At 34.6% G+C, this 20,747-nt stretch overlaps 1 protein-coding gene across 2 annotated transcripts; it reads left to right on the top strand.

Annotated features, from left to right (window-relative positions):
- The first annotated feature begins 967 nt into the window (after positions 1–967).
- Positions 968–20,295, top strand: LOC126878697 (uncharacterized). Of its 2 annotated transcripts, none has more exons than XM_050641560.1 (3): positions 968–1,125; positions 8,487–8,670; positions 15,836–20,295. In XM_050641560.1, the coding sequence occupies exons 1-3, from the start codon at positions 1,074–1,076 to the stop codon at positions 16,038–16,040; spliced, it is 441 nt and encodes a 146-aa protein (XP_050497517.1). In that variant the 5' UTR covers positions 968–1,073; the 3' UTR covers positions 16,041–20,295. The 2 variants fall into 2 exon arrangements, with proteins under 2 accessions (XP_050497517.1, XP_050497516.1); XM_050641559.1 differs by having other exon boundaries at positions 8,484–8,670.
- The last annotated feature ends 452 nt before the right edge of the window (positions 20,296–20,747 follow it).

Here is a 20,747-nt window from a genome sequence, read left to right as displayed (position 1 = left end):
AATGTTTATCTGATGAAAATCGGTCCGGGTTAGCCGGACTTCCGGGTTATCGGGGGTCGACTTATCGGGGTTCCACTGTATATAGACATATATATTATAAAAAAGTGTCAAACTTTATTTTGAGCGGGACATAGTTAATATTGATGCTAGAAACTGTAAATGACAAAAATATAGCTTTTTTAAAAAACTTTAAAAGTTGTGATGACTTTTTCTCAAAAATTGATTAATTTTTGGTTATTTCACGTTGAAATATTCGATTTTGAATTTGGCGAATAAGAACCTACATTTCATAACCTACTGGATTTAAAGACTTCGTATATATGTATACCATATTTTTCACTTTTTTTATAAGCTATATTTTTACTAAGAATATTTGTTTCGATAAAATGCTTACTTTTTAAGGTCCTTGTGAAAAACCGTCTCGAAACGTGTTTTTTTTTTGAAAAATGAACATATTCACTCACAAATAACTCGAAAGAAACAGGAACAGAAAAACGTATTGATCAGTATCTGTTCCAACCTGTTCCAAATAAAAACCTGTAGATCCTGTTCCAAAGTGCCATCTCTAATCTCTAATCAGCATTCAGCATCAAGCCACAGCATAATAAATGAAACTGCGTTTTCTATTCGCGATTGAAACGGAATATAGAGGGCAGGTCGAATGCAAGAAAATGGCCGATATAAATGGTATAAACAAACATTCAATTGAGGAATAGAACAAAACCGATTTGATTTAAAATATTTTAATGTACTCATAATGCTGAAATTTACTAAAAATTTCTTAATAGTGACCAAATTCCATTCAGATAAACAATTTTCTGGTTTGTTTATACCACTTATAGTAGTTTAAATTTATTCCACCAGAGGTCAGCTACTTTGTTTTTCATCGCGAATGCTGTGATCAAGCATCATGCCATTATTATTAATCTATGATCATGCCTAACTTCACGTCCAAGCGAATGGAATTTTTATTTTTTTGATATTGATATGTGATTTAAGATTTTATGAGATAATTTAATATAATTATTATAATTGAGATTTTAAGAGTCCTCTATTCAGACTGGATATAAAAAATGGATATAGAACCAGAACCCGAAATAATAGGAACAAGTGAAACAGAAACAGGTAAATAAATAACAAAAATTAAAGCTTAAACTTTACAGTCATCAGTAAGTGAAGCAGAATTCATTGATAATATCAATGAATTATAAATTTCATATCCGTAAACAGTCTATCCATTTACAGAACTAGAATCTAAATAATAATCACTGACAAAAATATTGCATATAATTCAAATTAACATGTGAAATAAAATTTTTTGTGCTGCCTCGGCAGTGTCATAGGAATAGGATTTCTTTTCGGAATGTGATGTTTTGTCCGAGTGTGAAGTGTCATTAAATGATATAATCGGATTTAAATTTGATATGGGCTATATGGTGGACAATATAATTTTTAAATTGAATCTCATCAAGGTAAGTAGGTAAGTATTCACTTTTCTGCTGAGATGCAGATTCTGCCTCATGATGCATTAACAGGAATTTGTTATAGTCGGTTCGCTAAACTCAGACGCAACTGGCTAGATATTTTAGTAGGTAATTTTTTTGTTTTTTTGCCAATTTTGCAAAAATTGGCAAAATTACGGACTAAAATATCTAGCCAGTTGCGTCTGAGTTTAGCGAACAGACTATATCTATTATGGCTGGCAAATGGCAAACATGATCTTCTCTTCTAAAATGTTTCAGTTGTCATTCACCCAATCACATCCATAAGTTCGGTATCTCTTTTCCAAGAAATACCACTCCATAGGGCTATGTGGCTACCACCAAAATTAACACTCTGTATGACATTACATCTGGTATAGCGTTAATCATATGGAAGCAAAATTTACAAAACTTCGTCTACAGAAGAGTTGACGAACAGTATGTCAGTAGTTGTAACCTCATACAGAGCATCAGTTTTGGTGGTGGCGGCATAGTGCTACACAGTGGTGTTGCTTTGAAAGGACATACCAAACAAGTGGAGGTGATTAGGCGAATGCCAACTGATATGTACATTGAAAACATTTAGTAAGATCATGTTTTGCCATTTGAAAGCCATATTAGATATGACATATTGGTGTTATGAAGACTTACCTTAATGAGATTCAATTTAAAATTATACTGGCCAACATAAAGCCCAGATCAGATTTAAATCCGATTATAGCACTTATATGATACTTTAAAACATCACATTTGGAAAAGAAATCCTATTCCTATGATACAGAGGGGCTAAGGATAACAACACAAAAAGTATCATTCCATATGCATATGCAATATTTTTATCCGTGAGTATATAACATTTGTTTCATTTACTATAATTTTGATCTTATCCTTAGACCAGTATCAATATCTATATGGTATGAATACCTATAATAATACTACTTATGGGTATATTTCTATGCTTTAAAAACAAATATCGAGGGGTTCGAGCAAAAACCTGATAACTAAAAATAACATTGTTTCGAGATAATCGCGATTAAGGATTTTAGGAAGTTTGAAGAAGTTTTCAAATCGTCATAGAAAGTTTAATGACGATTTGATTGAACTTCCTATGACGATTTGAAATATTCCTCAAACTTCCTAAAATCTTTAATCGCGATTATTTCGAAACGATTTAATTTCAATTAAAATTAAGAACTACAGAATGATTTCTGGCTTTGCAAGGACTGTGGGCTCTCATGGGGGTGTAAGTATATATATTAAAGAAACCTTTGATTCTGTTTCATTAAATCTTGAAAGTTTGTCTCTTGAAAAACATTGTGAAATAACAGGTGTACATTTGGTAAAATTTGATATTCAACTTGTCACTGTGTATCGTACCCCAGATGGTGATTTAAATCAATTCTTCAATACAATGTCAAAAGTTTTCAAAAAGTTAAATACAAATAAACCTCTTATTATAACAGGGGATTTCAATGTGCACTTCAATGAAAGGGATATTGCAGCCCTGGATCTGTGCAATTTCTTTAGATCCTATAACCTCAAAAAATCAATAAAATTTAACACCCGTTACAATAGATGTCTTGATAACATATTTACAAATATTAATAGTACCATGTTGCAATCCGAAGCTGTTGATCTTTCACACACTTCAGACCACAAAGGCATATTGTTTAAATGTGAAGTGTCCCAAACTACTTCTAAATCTAGAATAAGCTACAGGCCCATTACAGAGATGGGACTGGCCTCTTTAAATAACAATCTTTCCTTACAAAATTTTGAATTTATTGATAATGAATGTATTGATGTGGACTCAAGGTTTAAAATGTTTATCGATATTTTAACGCAGGCAATAAATCTGTCTTTTCCTGAAAAATCTAGGCTTGTTGAGCAAGGTAAACAATGTAAAAAAAATTCTTGGTTTAATGATGATTTGAAACTTATGAGGGAGAAACTACAATTTTTGACATCTTTAAATAAAAGTGACCTCGTTTTAGTGACAAAGAAAACACTCTCAGAATATAGGAAAAAATACAGACATGCTATACATAAGGCAAAGATTAAATCTAATGATGACTTTATATTAAACTCTAACAACCGTCAACAGGCTATGTGGTCCCTAATAAACTCAAGATGTAAGAATTTACCAATAAAAAATTCATCACTCAATGCAAATAGTTTTAATGATTTCTTCTGTGGTATTGCTGAAAATGTAATAAATACACTTAATCATACTGACCAATCATTCAATACATACCTTAGTTTTATACCACATGCTTCTTCATTCGCCTCTAATCATTGCTCCTTCAGATTTGAGCCAACAAATTTGGAGGAAGTTGTAAAAGCAATTGAAGAATTAAAAAATAGCCAGAGCAAGGACCCGGATGGAATGAACACAAAAATAATCAAGGCAATTAAACACAACATTAGCTTACCTTTAACTAAACTAATAAACTACTCAATTTCATCCTGCATTTTTTCCTTCAGTGTTTAAAACTGCGAAAGTCATACCTCTCTTTAAACGTAAAGGTTCGGCTGATGATCATAATAACTTTCGTCCAATTTCTCTTTTGCCAATTCTTTCCAAAGTGTTTGAGAGAATCCTAAAGAAGCAGATCAATGACTATTTTGAATCTAATCGGCTTTTTGCAGTGCAGCAATTTGGATTTAGAAAAAACAAAACAACAACACTTGCTATCGATCATTTTACAGGCAGTATTTTGGAAGGATTTGAAAACTTTCTTGATACCCTTGCCTCGTTCCTTGATCTTACTAAAGCTTTTGATTGTGTCACTCATAGTATTCTTCTTAAAAAATTACATGCCTATAATTTTCATCCTATGTCTATTCAATTGATTGAGTCTTATCTATCAGATAGATTTCAGTATGTGTTTTTTAACCAGCTTAAATCTGATAAAAAACCTTTGATGTATGGAGTGCCTCAAGGGTCAGTTCTAGGTCCAATATTATTTCTCATTTATATAAATGACTTGGGATTTTCACAAGAGGGCCCGGTAAGCACAGTCCTATTTGCTGATGATACTACATGCTATCAAAGTTACCACCCTTCCCAAATCAGTGATATTGATCTTGAGACCACAGAGAGCAATTTGTTCCAATGGTTTTTGGCAAATCGTCTCTCTCTCTCAATAACTCAAAATCACAAACAGTGAACTTTACCCTAAGACATAACACCATTACACATCCCATTTTAACAGATTGTTCACAGGAAGCTAAATTTCTTGGTGTTTATCTTGATCAGGGACTCACTTGGGAACGGCACATACTGAAACTTTCCCAAAAGCTCTCAAGCCAACTCTTTTTATTTAGAAACCTATCTAAGGTTACCTCCCTTCAAACCCTTCTTACATCATATCACAGCAACTTTCACTCACGACTAACTTACGCAATCCTTTCCTGGGGACACTCTTGCCATATAGATAAGGTGTTTGGTAAGCAGAGAAAGTGTATTCGCATAATCACAGGTCAGGGTTATCGGGACGATTGTAGGCAGTCTTTCAGAAACCTGAGGATTCTCACACTACCTTCTGTGTACATTATGCAGTGCCTGTTGTATGTTCATCAAAATGTAGATCTGTATAAAACACAACAGCATACTTATCAGACTAGAAATCATGATGCCCTTGTACCAGACTTCAGTCGACTTGAGAGGACCAGAAATGGAACCAGATACCTAGCATTGAAATTTTATAACTGTATACCAATATCTATTAAAAGTCTTGATTTTAACCAATTTAAGAGACAAATTAAAAATTATCTTCTGATGGGTGCTTTCTACTCATTTGAGGAGTACTTCAGATCTAAATTTTGTTTTGTCCTGTAATTTAATTAGTGTTTAGTTTTTAAATTTTAGTAATAGGTTTTTTTACTGAAGTACTGTCAACTTTTAATGTAATTTTAGACAATTTTAATTATTGCTGACCTGTAAAAGTACATTTGTACATTATTACCAATAAATACTCTACTCTACTAACGAATGTTATTTTTAGTTATCGGGGTTTCGCTTGAACCCCTCGATATATTAACATTAATTGTAACTCAAAATACATTGAACTAACATACAAAAGCTATAAAAGTACAAAAAATATATTTTCATAACATATTCACGGACATGACTGCATATGCAGACACTTACTCCATAAGATGTGTCTACATGTGAAGAGTGTCCATGAATGTGTTGATAGAAACAAAAGTAGGTGCCAAGCTAGGAACCAACATAATGGCGACTAAAAAGTGCTTTTAAGAGCAAACATCTTAAGGGGCTATCCTAGTGTAAAAGTACAAAATTCATATACTTTTTTTGGAAATGTCTAAAATAAAAAATAATGTACCAATTGTTTTGAAAATTTGTCTGAGCATTTATTATAAAAGAAAATACATGTAAAACAATTTTCATAAAAAAATATTGAAAATTAAACGATTTATGTGCCATTTACTGGCACTGGGAAAAAAACTAGCTCCACTGCTGCAGTGATTGGGACTAATAAAGATAAATGTTTCAATATTGTTCTGAAGTTATTTCTTTATGGTATTTTTGTAATCAACCATTCTAATTGGGAAATAAGCCACAATTTAACTTGAAAAAATAATTTTATTAACGTTTTGACTTCCACTTCAGATGTTGTCAAAATACAAAATATTAGTAGATTAAACAAAAATGTTGCTTAGTAAAAAATTCTTCTGATAATTTAATTTAATCTGACTGATTTATATCGGCAATTCAGACATATATTATACATTTTAAAGTAGTAGACTTTAAAATAATATTGCCAATATTTATGAGTTTAGTTCCTGGGACAACAAGACAACCCCATGCAACGGTGATAGTAAAATTCTCGTGTTAGTGATTCCATAGTAAATCACAATGGCCATAAAATTACAGTTTTAGCTTATACCGGGTGTCCACTTATATTTTCCCCCATTTTAACTGCCTATAACTGCTAAACGGTTCAAGATAGAAATATGCGGTTTTCGCTGAAATGTTTCATTTTAGTAAAAGTTTTGTCTGAATGGATTGAATTTTTTATATCGCTTTCAAACACGAAATAAAAAATGGCGGATTTTTGAAAAAAACTTTGTTGACTTTTTTTTAATGGAACACCCAGTATATTTTTTGTAAATTGAAAGAAAGGTCATTCACCTATCCAGCGATATAAAGTTTTTCAAAATCGGTTGTCAAATCACTGAGTAATTAATTTTTAAAATGAGGGGTGCAACGTGGATATCACATACCTAAATAACATAACTGAGCAAAATGATATTTGTTATGTGATTTCCACATTGCATCTCTCATTTTAAAAATTAATTGCTCAGTCATTTGGCAACCGATTTTAAAAAATTTTATATCGCTGGATAGGTAAATGACCGTTTTTTCAGGACACAAAAAATATACTGGGTGTTTTAATAAAAAAAGTCAACAGCGTTTTTTTTTTTCAAGAATCCGCCATTTTTTATTTAAAAGCGATATAAAAATGGTTATTTACCTAAAAACTTGAAAAAACGGTCATTTATCTATCCAGCGATATAAAAATTTTTAAAATCTGTTGTCAAATGACTGAGCAATTAATTTTTAAAATGAGAGATGCATTGTGGAAATCACATAACTTGCTTAGTTATGTTATTTAGGTATGTGATATCCACGTTGCACCTCTCATTTTAAAATTAATTACTCAGTGATTTGACAACCGATTTTGAAAAACTTTATATCGCTAGATAGGTGAATGGCCTTTCTTTCAACTTACAAAAGAATATACTGGGTGTTCCATTAAAAAAAAAGTCAACAAAGTTTTTTTCAAAAATCCACCATTTTTTATTTCGTATTTGAAAGCGATATAAAGAATTCCATCCATTCAGACAAAACTTTTACTAAAATAAAACATTTCAGTGAAAACCGCATATTTCTATCTTGAGCCGTTTAGAAGTTATAAGGCAGTTAAAATGGGGGAAAATATAAGTGGACACCCGGTATTTGAACTCATATAAATGGCTGTATAAACATTAAACTCAAAATCAAATATGATATTTCTAAAACTATGATTTTATGGACATCGTGGACATTTGAATTTGCTCTCCTCAGAAATATCGAAAATGGACATATCAGCTTTTGACAAACGGCCACTTAATTGGTTTCATTTAGCATAATTAGAGCCGCTTCTTTGAATTTTCTCTTTTTACTATCTGTTTCTTTCAGGACTGTACTTGAATCTCTCCACTGAACTCTATGTTCATTATCATATACGTGTTGACATATTTGAGATCTATCAAATTCTCTATTTTTAATATAAGACTGATGTTCATTTATTCTAACGTTTAATGGTCTTAATGTTTCACCTAAGTAAAATTATTTGCATTCACAAGGTATTTTATAAATACAATTATTTGTTCTTTCTTATTCATTATTAGGTTTAGTTTTAGATAAAAAAAATCTCAATATGTTTGTTGTTTTGAATGTTGTTTAGTTCATCAAAGAAGTGGCTCTAATTATGCTAAATGAAACCATTTGTGTCGCAAATCCCTCGGTAGAATGCAGTAGAATGTGGTTACCCATACTAAAAGAGGAAGTCGATAGAAAGAAAATACCATGATTAGGAATTCAATAACATATAGAGAATAGTACATATATTTTATATTTTAGTATTATTCATATACATATCTATGTATTATTAATATTATTTATAATTTAACATAACATACATATAAAGTCAGAATTTGGTGTTAGTTTTGAGAAACTACATGTAAGACCAAATACTTACATGGAATCACTAACACGAGAATTTTACTGTCACTGTTGCATGTGGTTGTCTTAAAGACAGATCACATGATATGATTTTTTTTTGTGACGGGCATGATTTTGAGTTAAAGTTGATTTCATGTAATTGAATGAACTATCTTTCAATAAAGTCGTCCCAGGATCGCAACTAATAAATATTGGCAATATCATTTTACTTTTACAATATAGATTTTACTTGGCTGAACAAAATTTAGTAGCTTTTCAGTACCAAGGACAACTGTACTATAGAACTTCGAAGATGATTTCAAAGGGAGAAGAATTATTGGTAGACTATGGACTAAGTTACATGAAACAGTTACGTAGCAATCCTAAAAAATATTTTGAACCTCCAGAGAAAAAATCTCAACCTATATTTTTTACATGCCAATATTGTCATATAGGGTAAGTTGCTTATAATATAATATATTATATTAATTAATTGTACATAGGTAAAAAAGAATGAGTTGATGACGGCAGTAATAATAATAATATCGTATGGATACATATAATAATCTAGAATATCATTTGGCATACATACTCCCACAGGATATCGTATGGCATTTTTGCCGGGGAGATCCTTTCGGACAGTTCCGGCACCATTTACATCTTTAACCCTGTTTTAAGTAACTAGTGCCGATGTACACTAGCCCAGGGGGACCGACGGCTTAACGTGCTCTCCGAGTCACGGTGAGACGGCTCGTATCATTATTGGAAATGAAAATGGTTTGTCTTTGGCAGGGCTCGAACCCACGTGCACTGGTGTATGAGGCCAGCGATTATGCCGTTACTTCACAGCCGATCACGACGGCCAGGGCCGCGCCGTCCACGTGTGCAATGTGTGCGGCGCACACAGGCGCCAGCAATAAAGGGGCGCCACTAGAGTTGTTAAAAAAATTTTACGCCGGTAAAATCAACACTTACCCATTTACCGACCTTGCCACCCTGTAAAATTCAACTTCAAAGGTGAGCAAATTACGTATTGATTTATACAATCTGCCTGCATAAACAAAAAAATCCTGTACAGACATGCAGCTATCAAGCCACCGGTCCAGCAGAAATTATGCTTTAAAGCCATTGTACAAAAATTTGGCAGAAATTTATGATGCTTTATCTTTATGTGATATAACACATTCAGATAAATCTGATCTTGATTCAAAATATCAAGCTAGATGTTTAGGAGATAAAATATCCACATTTACATTCATTATTTGCTCAGTCCATGATATGGTATGAAGTTCTGATGAAAGTAAACTTCGTTAGCAAAACTTTACAATCAAAAACAATGAATATGCAGCCTGCGTTAAATGCTTTACAAGAGTTAAAACAATTCTTGCTCGGTTTTCCGACAGATAGCAAGTTTAATTTTGCATTACCACAGCAAATTAAACTGTAGAGAAACTGGATGTGGAGCTCAGTTTTCAACCAGCCACTGCTACGGCGTCGGAATAAAAGCAGACAGTTCGATTGAGAACATAAAGACGAACTGTTTTTGGATCCTAAAATGTCATACACAGTTTATTTCTTTTATTGTGTTCTCGACCAAACATTGATTTCAGTCAATGAAAGATTTCAGAAACATTACAAAAAACTCACATTAAAAACTTTTTTTTTAGTAAAATTTCAAAATTTATATTTTTAAACGAATTTACTGCAGTTTACCCAAATTTAACAATAGCTCTTCTTATTCTGCTTACTCTGGCCATAGGATATCCAATACCACTGCGGAACGAACTTTTTCTAAATTGAAACTTATAAAAAAATTAAAAGTTTTTATACAAATTTTTATATTTTTGTTTGTTTAATTTTTATGAAAATTTATAAAATTTATCTATTATCTCTATAGAGTCGTCAGATTAAATAAAAATTGATATTCACCATATTATAAAAAGATTTTCTGAACTTAAGGCGCAAAAGTTAATTTTTTTATAAAATAGTTATTTCATGTTTACCTATATCTTTAGTTTTTTGTGGTTACGCCAATGATTTACTTTTATTTAATTATTTTAACTTACTTTATTTTCCTGTTGAATGTGTGAGAATTTTTAGTTATTTTTGTTTGGTTACAATCAGTAACCACATAGTATTTTCTTCTGGGGGTGTTGGCTTCGCACCGAAATTTTTTTGTATTGCTGGTGAGTGACAAGTTACATTTTCTTACTGTTCTTTATGTATTTTTCATATGCCTTGGAGGGGATTTTAATCCCCAAAACCCCCGGGGTGAGCAACTGGTTACAATAAATAATTGTTAATTTTGGACGCCATTAAGTGTTTTGCTCACAGGCGCTACCACGTGCTAGCGCGGCACTGACGACGGCAGTAATAGAATCAACTAAAGGAAGGCAATAATATTCTATATAGCACGAAAAGGATTAAATGAACACTTTAGATGGTGTAAAATAAAGGTATAAAAAATGAACACCTTAGATTTATACTTCTGAATGATTCGTCTTTATCAGTATTAGAGTTTTAAAGAGCACCATATCTTCTATTACAGTTATTTCCGACAATAATTGTTGTGTATCTTGCAGAGCCATTAAATAGATTTTTTCTCTCCCGGCTTCATTGATTAGTTCCCTTAGCACATGTACTGAACCAGCTATAGTGTTCTAATGTCAGCTACGGCTTCCGAAGTCTCAGCAAGTACACAAAACTGTTGACGTCCCCTGCGATGAGACACCACATGCAGTATCCGTCACTGTGTCACTGCACCCTGGTCCCAGCTAGCCCGTCATTTATTGTTCCACTTCTACACTCTAGACGACAACTTCGGACATTGTTAGTACAGTATTGGGCGAATTCGAATATTTGTGGCTCAGGCGTTACAACTTTGAGTTATATATAATTTTTGGAGAACCTGACGTTTTAAAATCCATTCAGGTAGCTTGCGTTAGATGGATAAGATGATATAGTCAGAAAAGTCTGACTGAAGAGGGCCTATAGAACAACGAGCAAGAGGAAGACCGAGACTTAGGTACCAAGGCAACTTAGAGAATTGTTTAAAATCTATTGAAATTAGAGCATGGAGAAGAGTTGCCAGAGACAGAGAACGAATGGAGGATTGTTCTGAAGAAGGCTGGTGATGATGATGATGATAATATTTTCTTATACCCTATTTCCACTTTTCTCCCATTCTTTCTTAGTTCTTGCGCTTTCTGTCTGATATATTTCTTTACAACTCTGTCTTTCTTGGATAAGTCTTCGTTGATCATTTGATTCATAGGATATTCCTTTGATTTCTCAATTTACTTTTATTTTTCATTTTTCTATTATCTTCTTGCTTTTTCAGCGTAATTAGACACATGCTTTAAAAATTACCATAATTTCTTAGAAAAACTGAAGCAAATTTTGTCTGGAGTTGTTGTGAAGAGGGTCTGTTGTTCATGGTGCCTTCCTATTTACCCACTTAATGAAATGTTCGGTGACCTAAAAACTCTCCGTTCAGCAGAGGTAACCGTTGTGTAGGAGTGTCCATTAACAGAAGTTTTACTGTAATTGTTTTTTTTTTCTGCACATTTTGCAAAAAACTTGAGAGCAGTTTTTGATTTCATTCCAGCATTCTTCTACTTCACAGTTGTGCATATTAATGTTTTCCAATTTGCTTGTCAGCCTGCTTTCATATAATCTTTTTGTGCTTTCTGGGGTCATTGATTATATGTTTTATCTTACGAAGTTTTAGAGGGGGGGGGGATTTAATTATTAAATATAAAATTTAGGCTAGCTCGGCATGCAAGGTTAGGACTGTTATTGTGTTATTCGTCTAACCCGAGTGGACTATTATATTTTGTTCTCATTTGTGATTGCTGCTCCCATATGTTAATTTAAATTTTTTAACCAGTTCGAGCTTACTCTTCGGATTTCTTTCATACTTTATGCGTTGGATATATATGTAATTGTTTTTTTTTTGTATATTTTTCGAAAAACTTTATGAAAAATGATTAATATTCTGTAAACTTTTATTTGAATCACATTATACATCAAAAATTTCCAAATCTTTACAAATGCTTGGTTTTATAAAAAGATGCACTAGAGACTTTCAGAATATTGATGCAATTAAATTACTATATTGTTCTTTAGTTAGACCTCATCTAGAGTATTGTTCTTGTGTTTGGTCTCCATCTTACAATATTTACATAACAAAAATCGAGACAGTCCAACACAAGTTCTTAAGGTACATAGCATATAAACTGGGTATACCTTTTGAGTTAAATCAGTTAAATTATTATCAAATTGAAACCCAATTGGGTATTCTCTCATTGCGTGACCGACGAGTAATTAAGGATGCAAGGATGCTCTATGGCATAATTAATTCAACAGTTTTGTGTCCTCAGCTACTTGAGCAGGTTGGTCTCCATGTTCCTCTCCGCAGAACTCGATTAAATCAAACATTCTATGTTCCTATCCATAGAACCAACTATGCATATAACAACTTTTTATCTCGAGCACTAAGATGGGCAAACACTCAACCTGATCTAGATTTCTTTGCACCGAAGTCTGAATTCATCTCTGGCCTCAGATGTTTGTTTGTTTGAGTAGTTGTTGGATATTCATTATTGTGATATATGAATCTGATTTATGTGATTAAGTTTGTCATATTTATATTTTATTGTCCAGATTTAGCCATACGGCTCACACTCCCTCTAAGGGGAAAATTGACTCATCCCAGATACCTACGGTATCAAAAGGATTGAGCTCTGGTGGGACTCTTTCCGTGTTTTCGAGCCCTAGGTGACTTGGTATGCTGGAGTTTCTCCCAGAAATTTTCGTACGCATCTGGCCGTCGCAAGTAGTACAGCTTTCTGCATGGTCTTATAAAGGTGTTCATTTAGACTCAACTTTTTTATGCTTTCGAGGAGGGTCTTCGGAATGACTCCAGTAGTAGAGATAATAATTGGTATCGTCTGGGTACTTTGCATTCTCCATTGCCTTCGTATTTGAATTTCCAGATCTCTGTACTTGGCGATCTTTTCAGTAAATTTACTACGTAGATTATTGTTGTTAGGTATCGCCACATCAATTAGTGTTGTCTGTCTTGTTAATTTATTAACTAGTACGAGATCTGGTCTATTATGTGCCACTGTTTGGTCTGTGAGAACAGTGCGGTCCCAGTATAGCTTGTAGTTGCCATCCTCAAGCATACTCTCAGGGACGTATTGATAATACGGGAGATGATCCGTTTGGAGAAGTCCCAGCTTGATAGCTATCTCTTGATGAAGGATTTTTCCCACTGCGTCATGCCGTTCCTTGTATTCAGTTGCAGCAAATGCCTGGCAGGCCCCTGTAAGATGTTGGATGGTTTCTTGGGCTTGACATCCATATCGGCATCTGTCGTTTTGAACCTGAGGGTCTTTGATGATATATTTCAGGTAATTTCTGGTTGGTATAACCTGATCCTGAATAGCCAGTAATGAACCCTCCGTTTCAGGGAACATCTTTCCTGATGTCAACCAATAGTTCGACGCTGTATTGTCGACATAGTCTTGGCTGACCTCATTGGGATGTCGCCCGTGCAGAGGTTTACCCATCCAGGTGCGCAGTTTTTCGTCTTTAGTGAGGTGGTTTATGCGCATTTCTGGTTCCCTCAGTTTGATCGGTGTTGTGTCATCTACTGCGCAAATAGCTTGATGTAGAGTAGATGTCTCAGCTTGCATCTGAAAATAAGTTCTTAAATTAGCAATTTGTTTATCTAATTGCTCACCTATATCCATAAGTCCTCTTCCTCCCAGAATCCGTGGTAATGTTGTTCTTTCTACTGCACTTTTAGGATGGTGTTTTTGTGCCTTTGTGAGGTGTGTTCGTACTTTTCACTGAAGATTTTCTATATCTGTTTTTGTCCACTTAACAATACCAAATGAATAGCTAAGTGCGGAACAAGCGTAGGTGTTTAGTGCCTTAAACAAATTTTTACTGTTAAGCTGTGAACGAAGCAGCTGTTTTATCCTTCGTATAAACTCATTAGTTATTTCAGTTTTCATTTGCTTATGGTCAATTTTCCGCGCCTGCTTTACTCCAAGATATTTGTATATATCGTTTTCACCCATGGCCTCGATGTTCTGGCCATTTTGCATATCGAATCCACCGGGCTGTACCTTTCCTCTGACTATATTCAAAACACGGCACTTGACAGCACTTGGCAACAGATGATTAAGCTTCGCTAGTACAGTATTGTTGTTTTTAATGCTAAAACCTGAGTCAGTGGAGTTTAATAGCTGTGATAGAGGGTTCATAGCCAAACAGAACCACAATGGACTCAGCGAGTCTCCTTGAAACAGGCCCCGGTTGATTGCGATATTTTCCGTTTCGATATTGTTTTCACCAGGTATTTGGAGGTGAATTTTAGTCTTCCAACTTGTCATTATATGCCTTAAAAAAGTCACTACGTTATCATCGACTTTGTATATTCTTAATATATCTATAAGCCATTCATGCGGCACTGAATCAAAGGCCTTTTTGTAGTCAATAAAGGCAGTAAAGAGGTTCCTTTTTTTGGTGAATGCCTGGTTAGAAATGACTGAGTCGATGATAAGTTGTTCTTTACAACCCATAGAACCCTTAGCGCATCCTTTCTGTTGAGGCTCTATGATATTGTTTAGAGCACAGTGTTGGTAGATACGCCGGGTTATACAGGATGTGACCAATTTATACAAAGTTGGAAGACAAGTAATTGGGCGGTACTTGGCTGGATCTTGGGTGTTATTTTGATCCTTCGGTATTAAATAAGTGGTTCCCTGAGTTAGAAATGATGGTATTTCCTGCGGGTTAGAAATAACATGATTAATTAATGTTGATAAGCAATCATGAATGCTCCAAAACTTCTTAAGCCAGAAGTTCTGGACTCCGTGTGGTCCAGGAGATTTCCAGTTATGAAGCTCTTTGATGATATTTGAGACCTCTTCAGTAGTGAATGGTTCGTAGTTAGCTGTGACGTAGTGGTGACAGTTGTGCGTCGTATCTTCTATCCAGCCAGCATTGTTGTTAAGAGCAGCTGGTGTGGAAAGTTGATTTCCCCAAAACTCATGAATCTCTTCCTGGCTTGGGTAAGACTTGTCTACAGTTTCTACGGTGGAGTTCAGTTTTCGGTAGAACGCCTTCTCAGAGTTCTCAAAAAGTGCATTGTCACATTTTCGGTTGTTACTAACTTTATACCTTCTTAATCGTCCTGAATAGACGGAGAGTTTTTGTTTTAATGTATCCAGACACTGTTGGGCTGTGTTATTTTCTGGATCGTATATCGAGTGTCTTGCAGTGCTCCGCATTATTTCTTCAGCTCTCTTAATGACTTTTCTACTTGTTACACCTCTTACATATTCTGTGACTTGACCAATATCCCTACGCAGTAATTCAATTTTTCCGAGAAGTCTCTTTTCCCATATTTTATTGTATTATTGTTTTATTATTACTATATTATTGTAGTTTTATTATTATTGACACATGTATTATGTATATTGGACTTATAAACTTGTAATCTTATTGGGCAGTGTCCCGTTGAAAATAAATAAATAAATAAATATTACACACCTAGTGCTACGTTGTCAAATTGTGATTTAAAAAAATAAATTCTTTGTTTTAGGAAAAGTGTCGGCGAAGAAGACAATAAAACATGTGATCAAATCGCTTTTAATAAAAACAATGAACACTCAAAAATAAAGGCCATTTTTATGAAGAACAGCAAGGAGAATGAAGAATCGAAGACAACGAAGGAGAATAATAAAAAAAGCTTAAAATATTTATGTTCAATATGCAAAAAATTCTTTTCTGAGACAATCTTTGGATAACCATTATTTGCTACATCCAGATAAAACAGTTGAAATACTTTCAAAAATACATTGTTGTCAAATTTGCTCGTTCAAAACTACAATAATATCTAATTTAAATACTCCTAACTGTACAGTAGGTGATGATCGACCAAAGTATGGTTGTTATCATTGTAAATATAAATCCCATTTAGTTACACATTTAAGACTTCATATTGGTGGAAAACCTTTTTATTGTTTGGAATGCAATAAACCGTTTAATAGCAACATGATAACGCATTATTGTTGAAGTCAGTAACATCAAAAATTCGGTTGTGTTCTTTTTGTAATAACAGAACCTCAAGTAAATCGGATTATGACAGGCATCTGGTAATCAGTAGCGGCGGATCTAGGGGTAGGGCACCCCCCCCCCCCCCCAGACGGATCAAAAATACACAAGATTGAATACACTTTTATTGGGGTGTATTCCAGACTCCTTCAGTTTGTACCCTATGTGCCCCCCCCCCTAATCGATTTTCTGGATCCGCCCCTGCTGGTAACCCATTCTCAAGAAACTCCTCATGTTTGTTCCGAATGTAAAAAAGGATTTAAACGAAAGATACTATTACAATCACATATTTTAAGTCATCATTCAAGTAACGAATCATTAATGAAGATGATTACATATAAAATTCACAATGTGAAATATGCAACTACAGAAGTTTATTCATAACTACTTTTAAATACCATTTAGAAACTCTTTAAAAAAAATTTTAAATTATTACTTATATCATATTTATAGTAAACGTGACGATCGAACAAAGTACAGCCCCCGGATGCATCTAAACATTCCGTATATGTATTTGGCACCTAGGAGTTTTCTATTGGTTCTTTGCAGCACGCGGTCATGTTTTAACCAATACGCGGCGAGGTGCCAAATACATATACGGAATGTTTAGATGCCTCCCGGAACCTTGGCCGATGACAGACGCTCTCGTCGGTCTAAGTAATTACTTAATAGTAATTGAATAGTCATTTCGTTAATGCTTTATTTAATTACTATTAAGTAAATACCTAAATACGAGGAAGTAAAAGCAAATACTTATTTTTATTCAATAGACCCAATGAAGGTAAAATAGAGCGTTATTATATAATTTTGTGAAATAGTGAGCTTGTTTGCATCATTGCATTAAATTTTCTATATAGGTTCTACTTGAATCGGTGTAAACAAAAACATTCTAAGTCATGAAAATCATTTTTTGCGAATAACTGGAAAAACACTGTATAAATCTGTATTAATCCTTTAAATAAATACCAAAAAAATTGTGTGTGGCGTTTTTATCTGTGATGGTTGATGCTTTTTATTAGAAAATAATATTTATACAGTGCTCTTCGGATAAAACTATCCACCTAACTATTGAACCACTGATTTTTAGGAAAAGTGCAACAACACATCAAGTAATAATTAAAGGGGGAGACATTATGCCATATTTAAGTTTGCTGGGAAACGCGCCGTCTCGGCCCCCGTATCCTCCCTTAAATTTTTTTTAAATTCTACCTTTGATATTTGGATTCTCCTCTTTTTACTGATTTCAAAAATGTATAATACATACTTACTTTCCGTGTCCGGAACACCAACAACTTTAAATTCTGTATTTCCAATGGTTGGCCACATAGATGGCCCTCTCATTTGCTATAATTAAGTCTTCTTCTGTGCAGATCTCTCCCATCTCTGCATGATAGTAGATGCCGGCTGGTCTGAACCGCGCCACAGTCGCAGGTATCGTCCTCTTGGTATCCTTATTTTTTCAAGTTACTAGCACAACGTGAAACACCGGTTCTTAATCTGTTTAGCGCTTTCCAAGTCGGATACGGTAAATTATGTCCAGCAGCCATTTCCTCTGAGGGAAGAAAATGTATCGCGGTAGGTGACGCTTGCCATAGGTGTATTCGGCGCGTCACTGGCGCTTCGGGGATGGATCTTGATGTTTTCAGGAAGCTTTTCCGAGATCTTAGTCTGCTTTGCTGCGTTTGGTGGTCATATAAGGGGTGTCTTCGGTCCGTCTCCTGCTTTTTTCGTTCTACCTCTGACGTGACCTTCCTCCTAATATGTGGTGGAGCAATTCCAGCTATGGGGTATACCTCTTCGGTAGGTGTCGGTTTCAGGCAACCCGATATACGAACCGTTTCATTTAGAGCCAAGTCGACGTTCTTTGCGTGAGCAGAGTTTGCCCATACTGGTGCTCCAAACTCCGCGGCCGAAAAACATTGCCAAGGCAGAAGTGCGGAGAGTGTGTGGTTGTGCTCCCCATTTTGTATTAGTTAGCTTGTGGATGATATTATTTCTGGCACTTACTTTCTTCTTGACAGTGGTATCGGTAAGACAGAGTTCTATCCAGACGGACGCCAAGGTATTTTGGCGTCTCGTGTTCCAGCATCTGACCCCGCCATTCTACCTCCAGTGGCCTTCGGGCATGCTTGTTTCTCAGGTGGAAAGCACATACCTGGGTTTTTGTGGGATTGGGTTTCAGATGGTTTTTATCGTAGTACAGAGCTAAGTCTCCCGGGGCATCTGTCAATTTCACTTCGACTTCATTGAAGGTTCTTCCCTGAGCTACCACAGCTGTATCATCAGCGTAAATAAATTGCCTTGTTTGTTGGTGTATGTATTGTATAGTATCGGCGCGAGGACACTTCCCTGTGGTAGCCCATTTTTTTGGTCCCTCCACCGCTTGGACTGGAGCGTTACGTAGAAGCGTCTGTTCTGGAGGAGACATCTCACTAACCTTGTTGGTCGGAAATCCTTTGTAATTTCATAGAGTTTTGCGAGTAGCTGTTGATGGTTAACTGTGTCATAGGCGGCAGTTAGGTCTATGAACGCTACTCCTGTTATTTCCTTCCGTTTCAAAACCATCTTCAATATGTTGGGTGAGATTAAGAATTTGACTGCAGCAGCACTTTCCGGGTCTGAATCGTGCTTGTTCTGGAATAATTTTAGTCTCCACATATTCTGCGATCCGGTTCAGTATCATTCTTTGAAAGGTGGCACAAGAGAGACACAGGTCTAAAACTCTTTGTATCCGCCGGATCCTTCCCTGGTTTTAAGAGGGCTGGCATTCTTTCAGATTTTGGGGGTTTGTAATGTACGGATGCAGCAATTCATCATTTTTACGAGCCACTCTATGGTTTTTAGTCCAAAGTTCTTTATTTGTTCTGTTCGCATGTCGTCCAGGCCAGAAGCTTGATTATCTTTCATTTGGTGGATCGCGCCTCTCATCTCCTCTAGACAAAAAGAGGTACCTAGAACATCTCTTTCTTCGTCGATATTCCGTTGAGCTCTCACCTTGTTCTTTCTTGATGTCGTCTTACCGTTCATTAGAAGACGATGAGCTATCTGATCGGGTGTGACTTCTGTCATGTTGAGTGCCGGAGCAGCGGGATCGTTGCCAAGATTCCGAATCAGCTTCCAGGCACGTCTGCTGTTTTGTTTCATGTCCAGACTCGTGACCAGCTTGCACCACCTTTCCGTTCTGTTAGCGGATATCGCATGTAACATTTCCTCCCCAGCCTGTATTGTCGCTTCCGAGAAAGGGTCTTCTTCATATAGTCGTATCTTTTAAGTAGGGGTTTAGATTCTTCATATATAATACATGATGCTTATAGTGATTAGTTTTTAGTTTATGAGAAAAATAAATACAAAAGCAAGAAAACTGGATCGAAAAAAAAAATATTTTTTAACAGTTATTTTAACATTTAGAATGAACATTTCACTACCAAAAATTTTTACAATAAAACTGTTAAAAATGACTGCTATTTACCTCTAGACGATAGTATACATATTGCTAATAAATGGCACTCATTTTGAACAATAAAGTATTGTATAAATTTTTGGTAGTGAAATGTTTGTAATAAAATATTAATTAAAAAAATAATTTTTTAATAGTTTCCTTGCTTTTGTATTTTTTTTTCTCATAAACTAATCACTATAAGCATCATGTGTTATTCATTTTTGAAATCAGTACGACGAGAATCCAAATATCAAATAAAAAAAGGTGGTAGTAATTTAAAAAAAAAATTAAGGGATGGTACGGGGGTGAGAGGGTGCCTTTTCCAGCAAGCTTAAATACGGGATAATGTCTCCCCCTTCAAATATTATTTGACGTGTTTTTGCGCTTTTCCTAAAAATCAGTCGTTCAAAAGTTATTTAAGGTGGATAGTTGTATCTTAAAAGCACTGTATGTGTACACATGTTATGTATATATATGATTTATAATATTCTCTATCGCAATGTCAAAAATTTAAAAAAAAATTACTTAAAATGTTTAATTTACATCGATTCACTTATTCTCTACTTTAAGTTAATCATGCTCCGTATAGTGCTTTTATTCTGGGGGATATGTCACCCCTTCTCGAGATCAATTTTTTTTTATTATTAATATCACACAAAAAGGGTCAACTTAGGGCGAATTGTTCGGAACAAGGGATTTTTTTGTAAAAATACAAATATCCTTTAATTTCAAACTCAATTTTTCAAAACTAAATAAAGTCAACTTTCTAACAGTCATAACGCTGCTAATATTAAGTTTACGTTAATTAAAAAAAATGATTTTCTTTTTTTTGTAAGCTTCATTTCATCCCAACAGTTTTCCTGGAAAAATGTAGGTACATTTTTTGGAGTTATTCGTGGAAAACCGCCTAACATGCTTTTTTCCGTGTAATTTTAATTCGAGAATAACTGTAATATGTAAA

This window comes from Diabrotica virgifera, chromosome 10 (genome assembly GCF_917563875.1).
Source record: "Diabrotica virgifera virgifera chromosome 10, PGI_DIABVI_V3a".
In the NCBI taxonomy this organism is placed as follows: Eukaryota; Metazoa; Arthropoda; class Insecta; order Coleoptera; family Chrysomelidae; genus Diabrotica; species Diabrotica virgifera.
The sequence above is the reverse complement of the archived record's forward strand: the minus strand, read 5'-3'. Positions and strand labels throughout refer to the sequence as shown.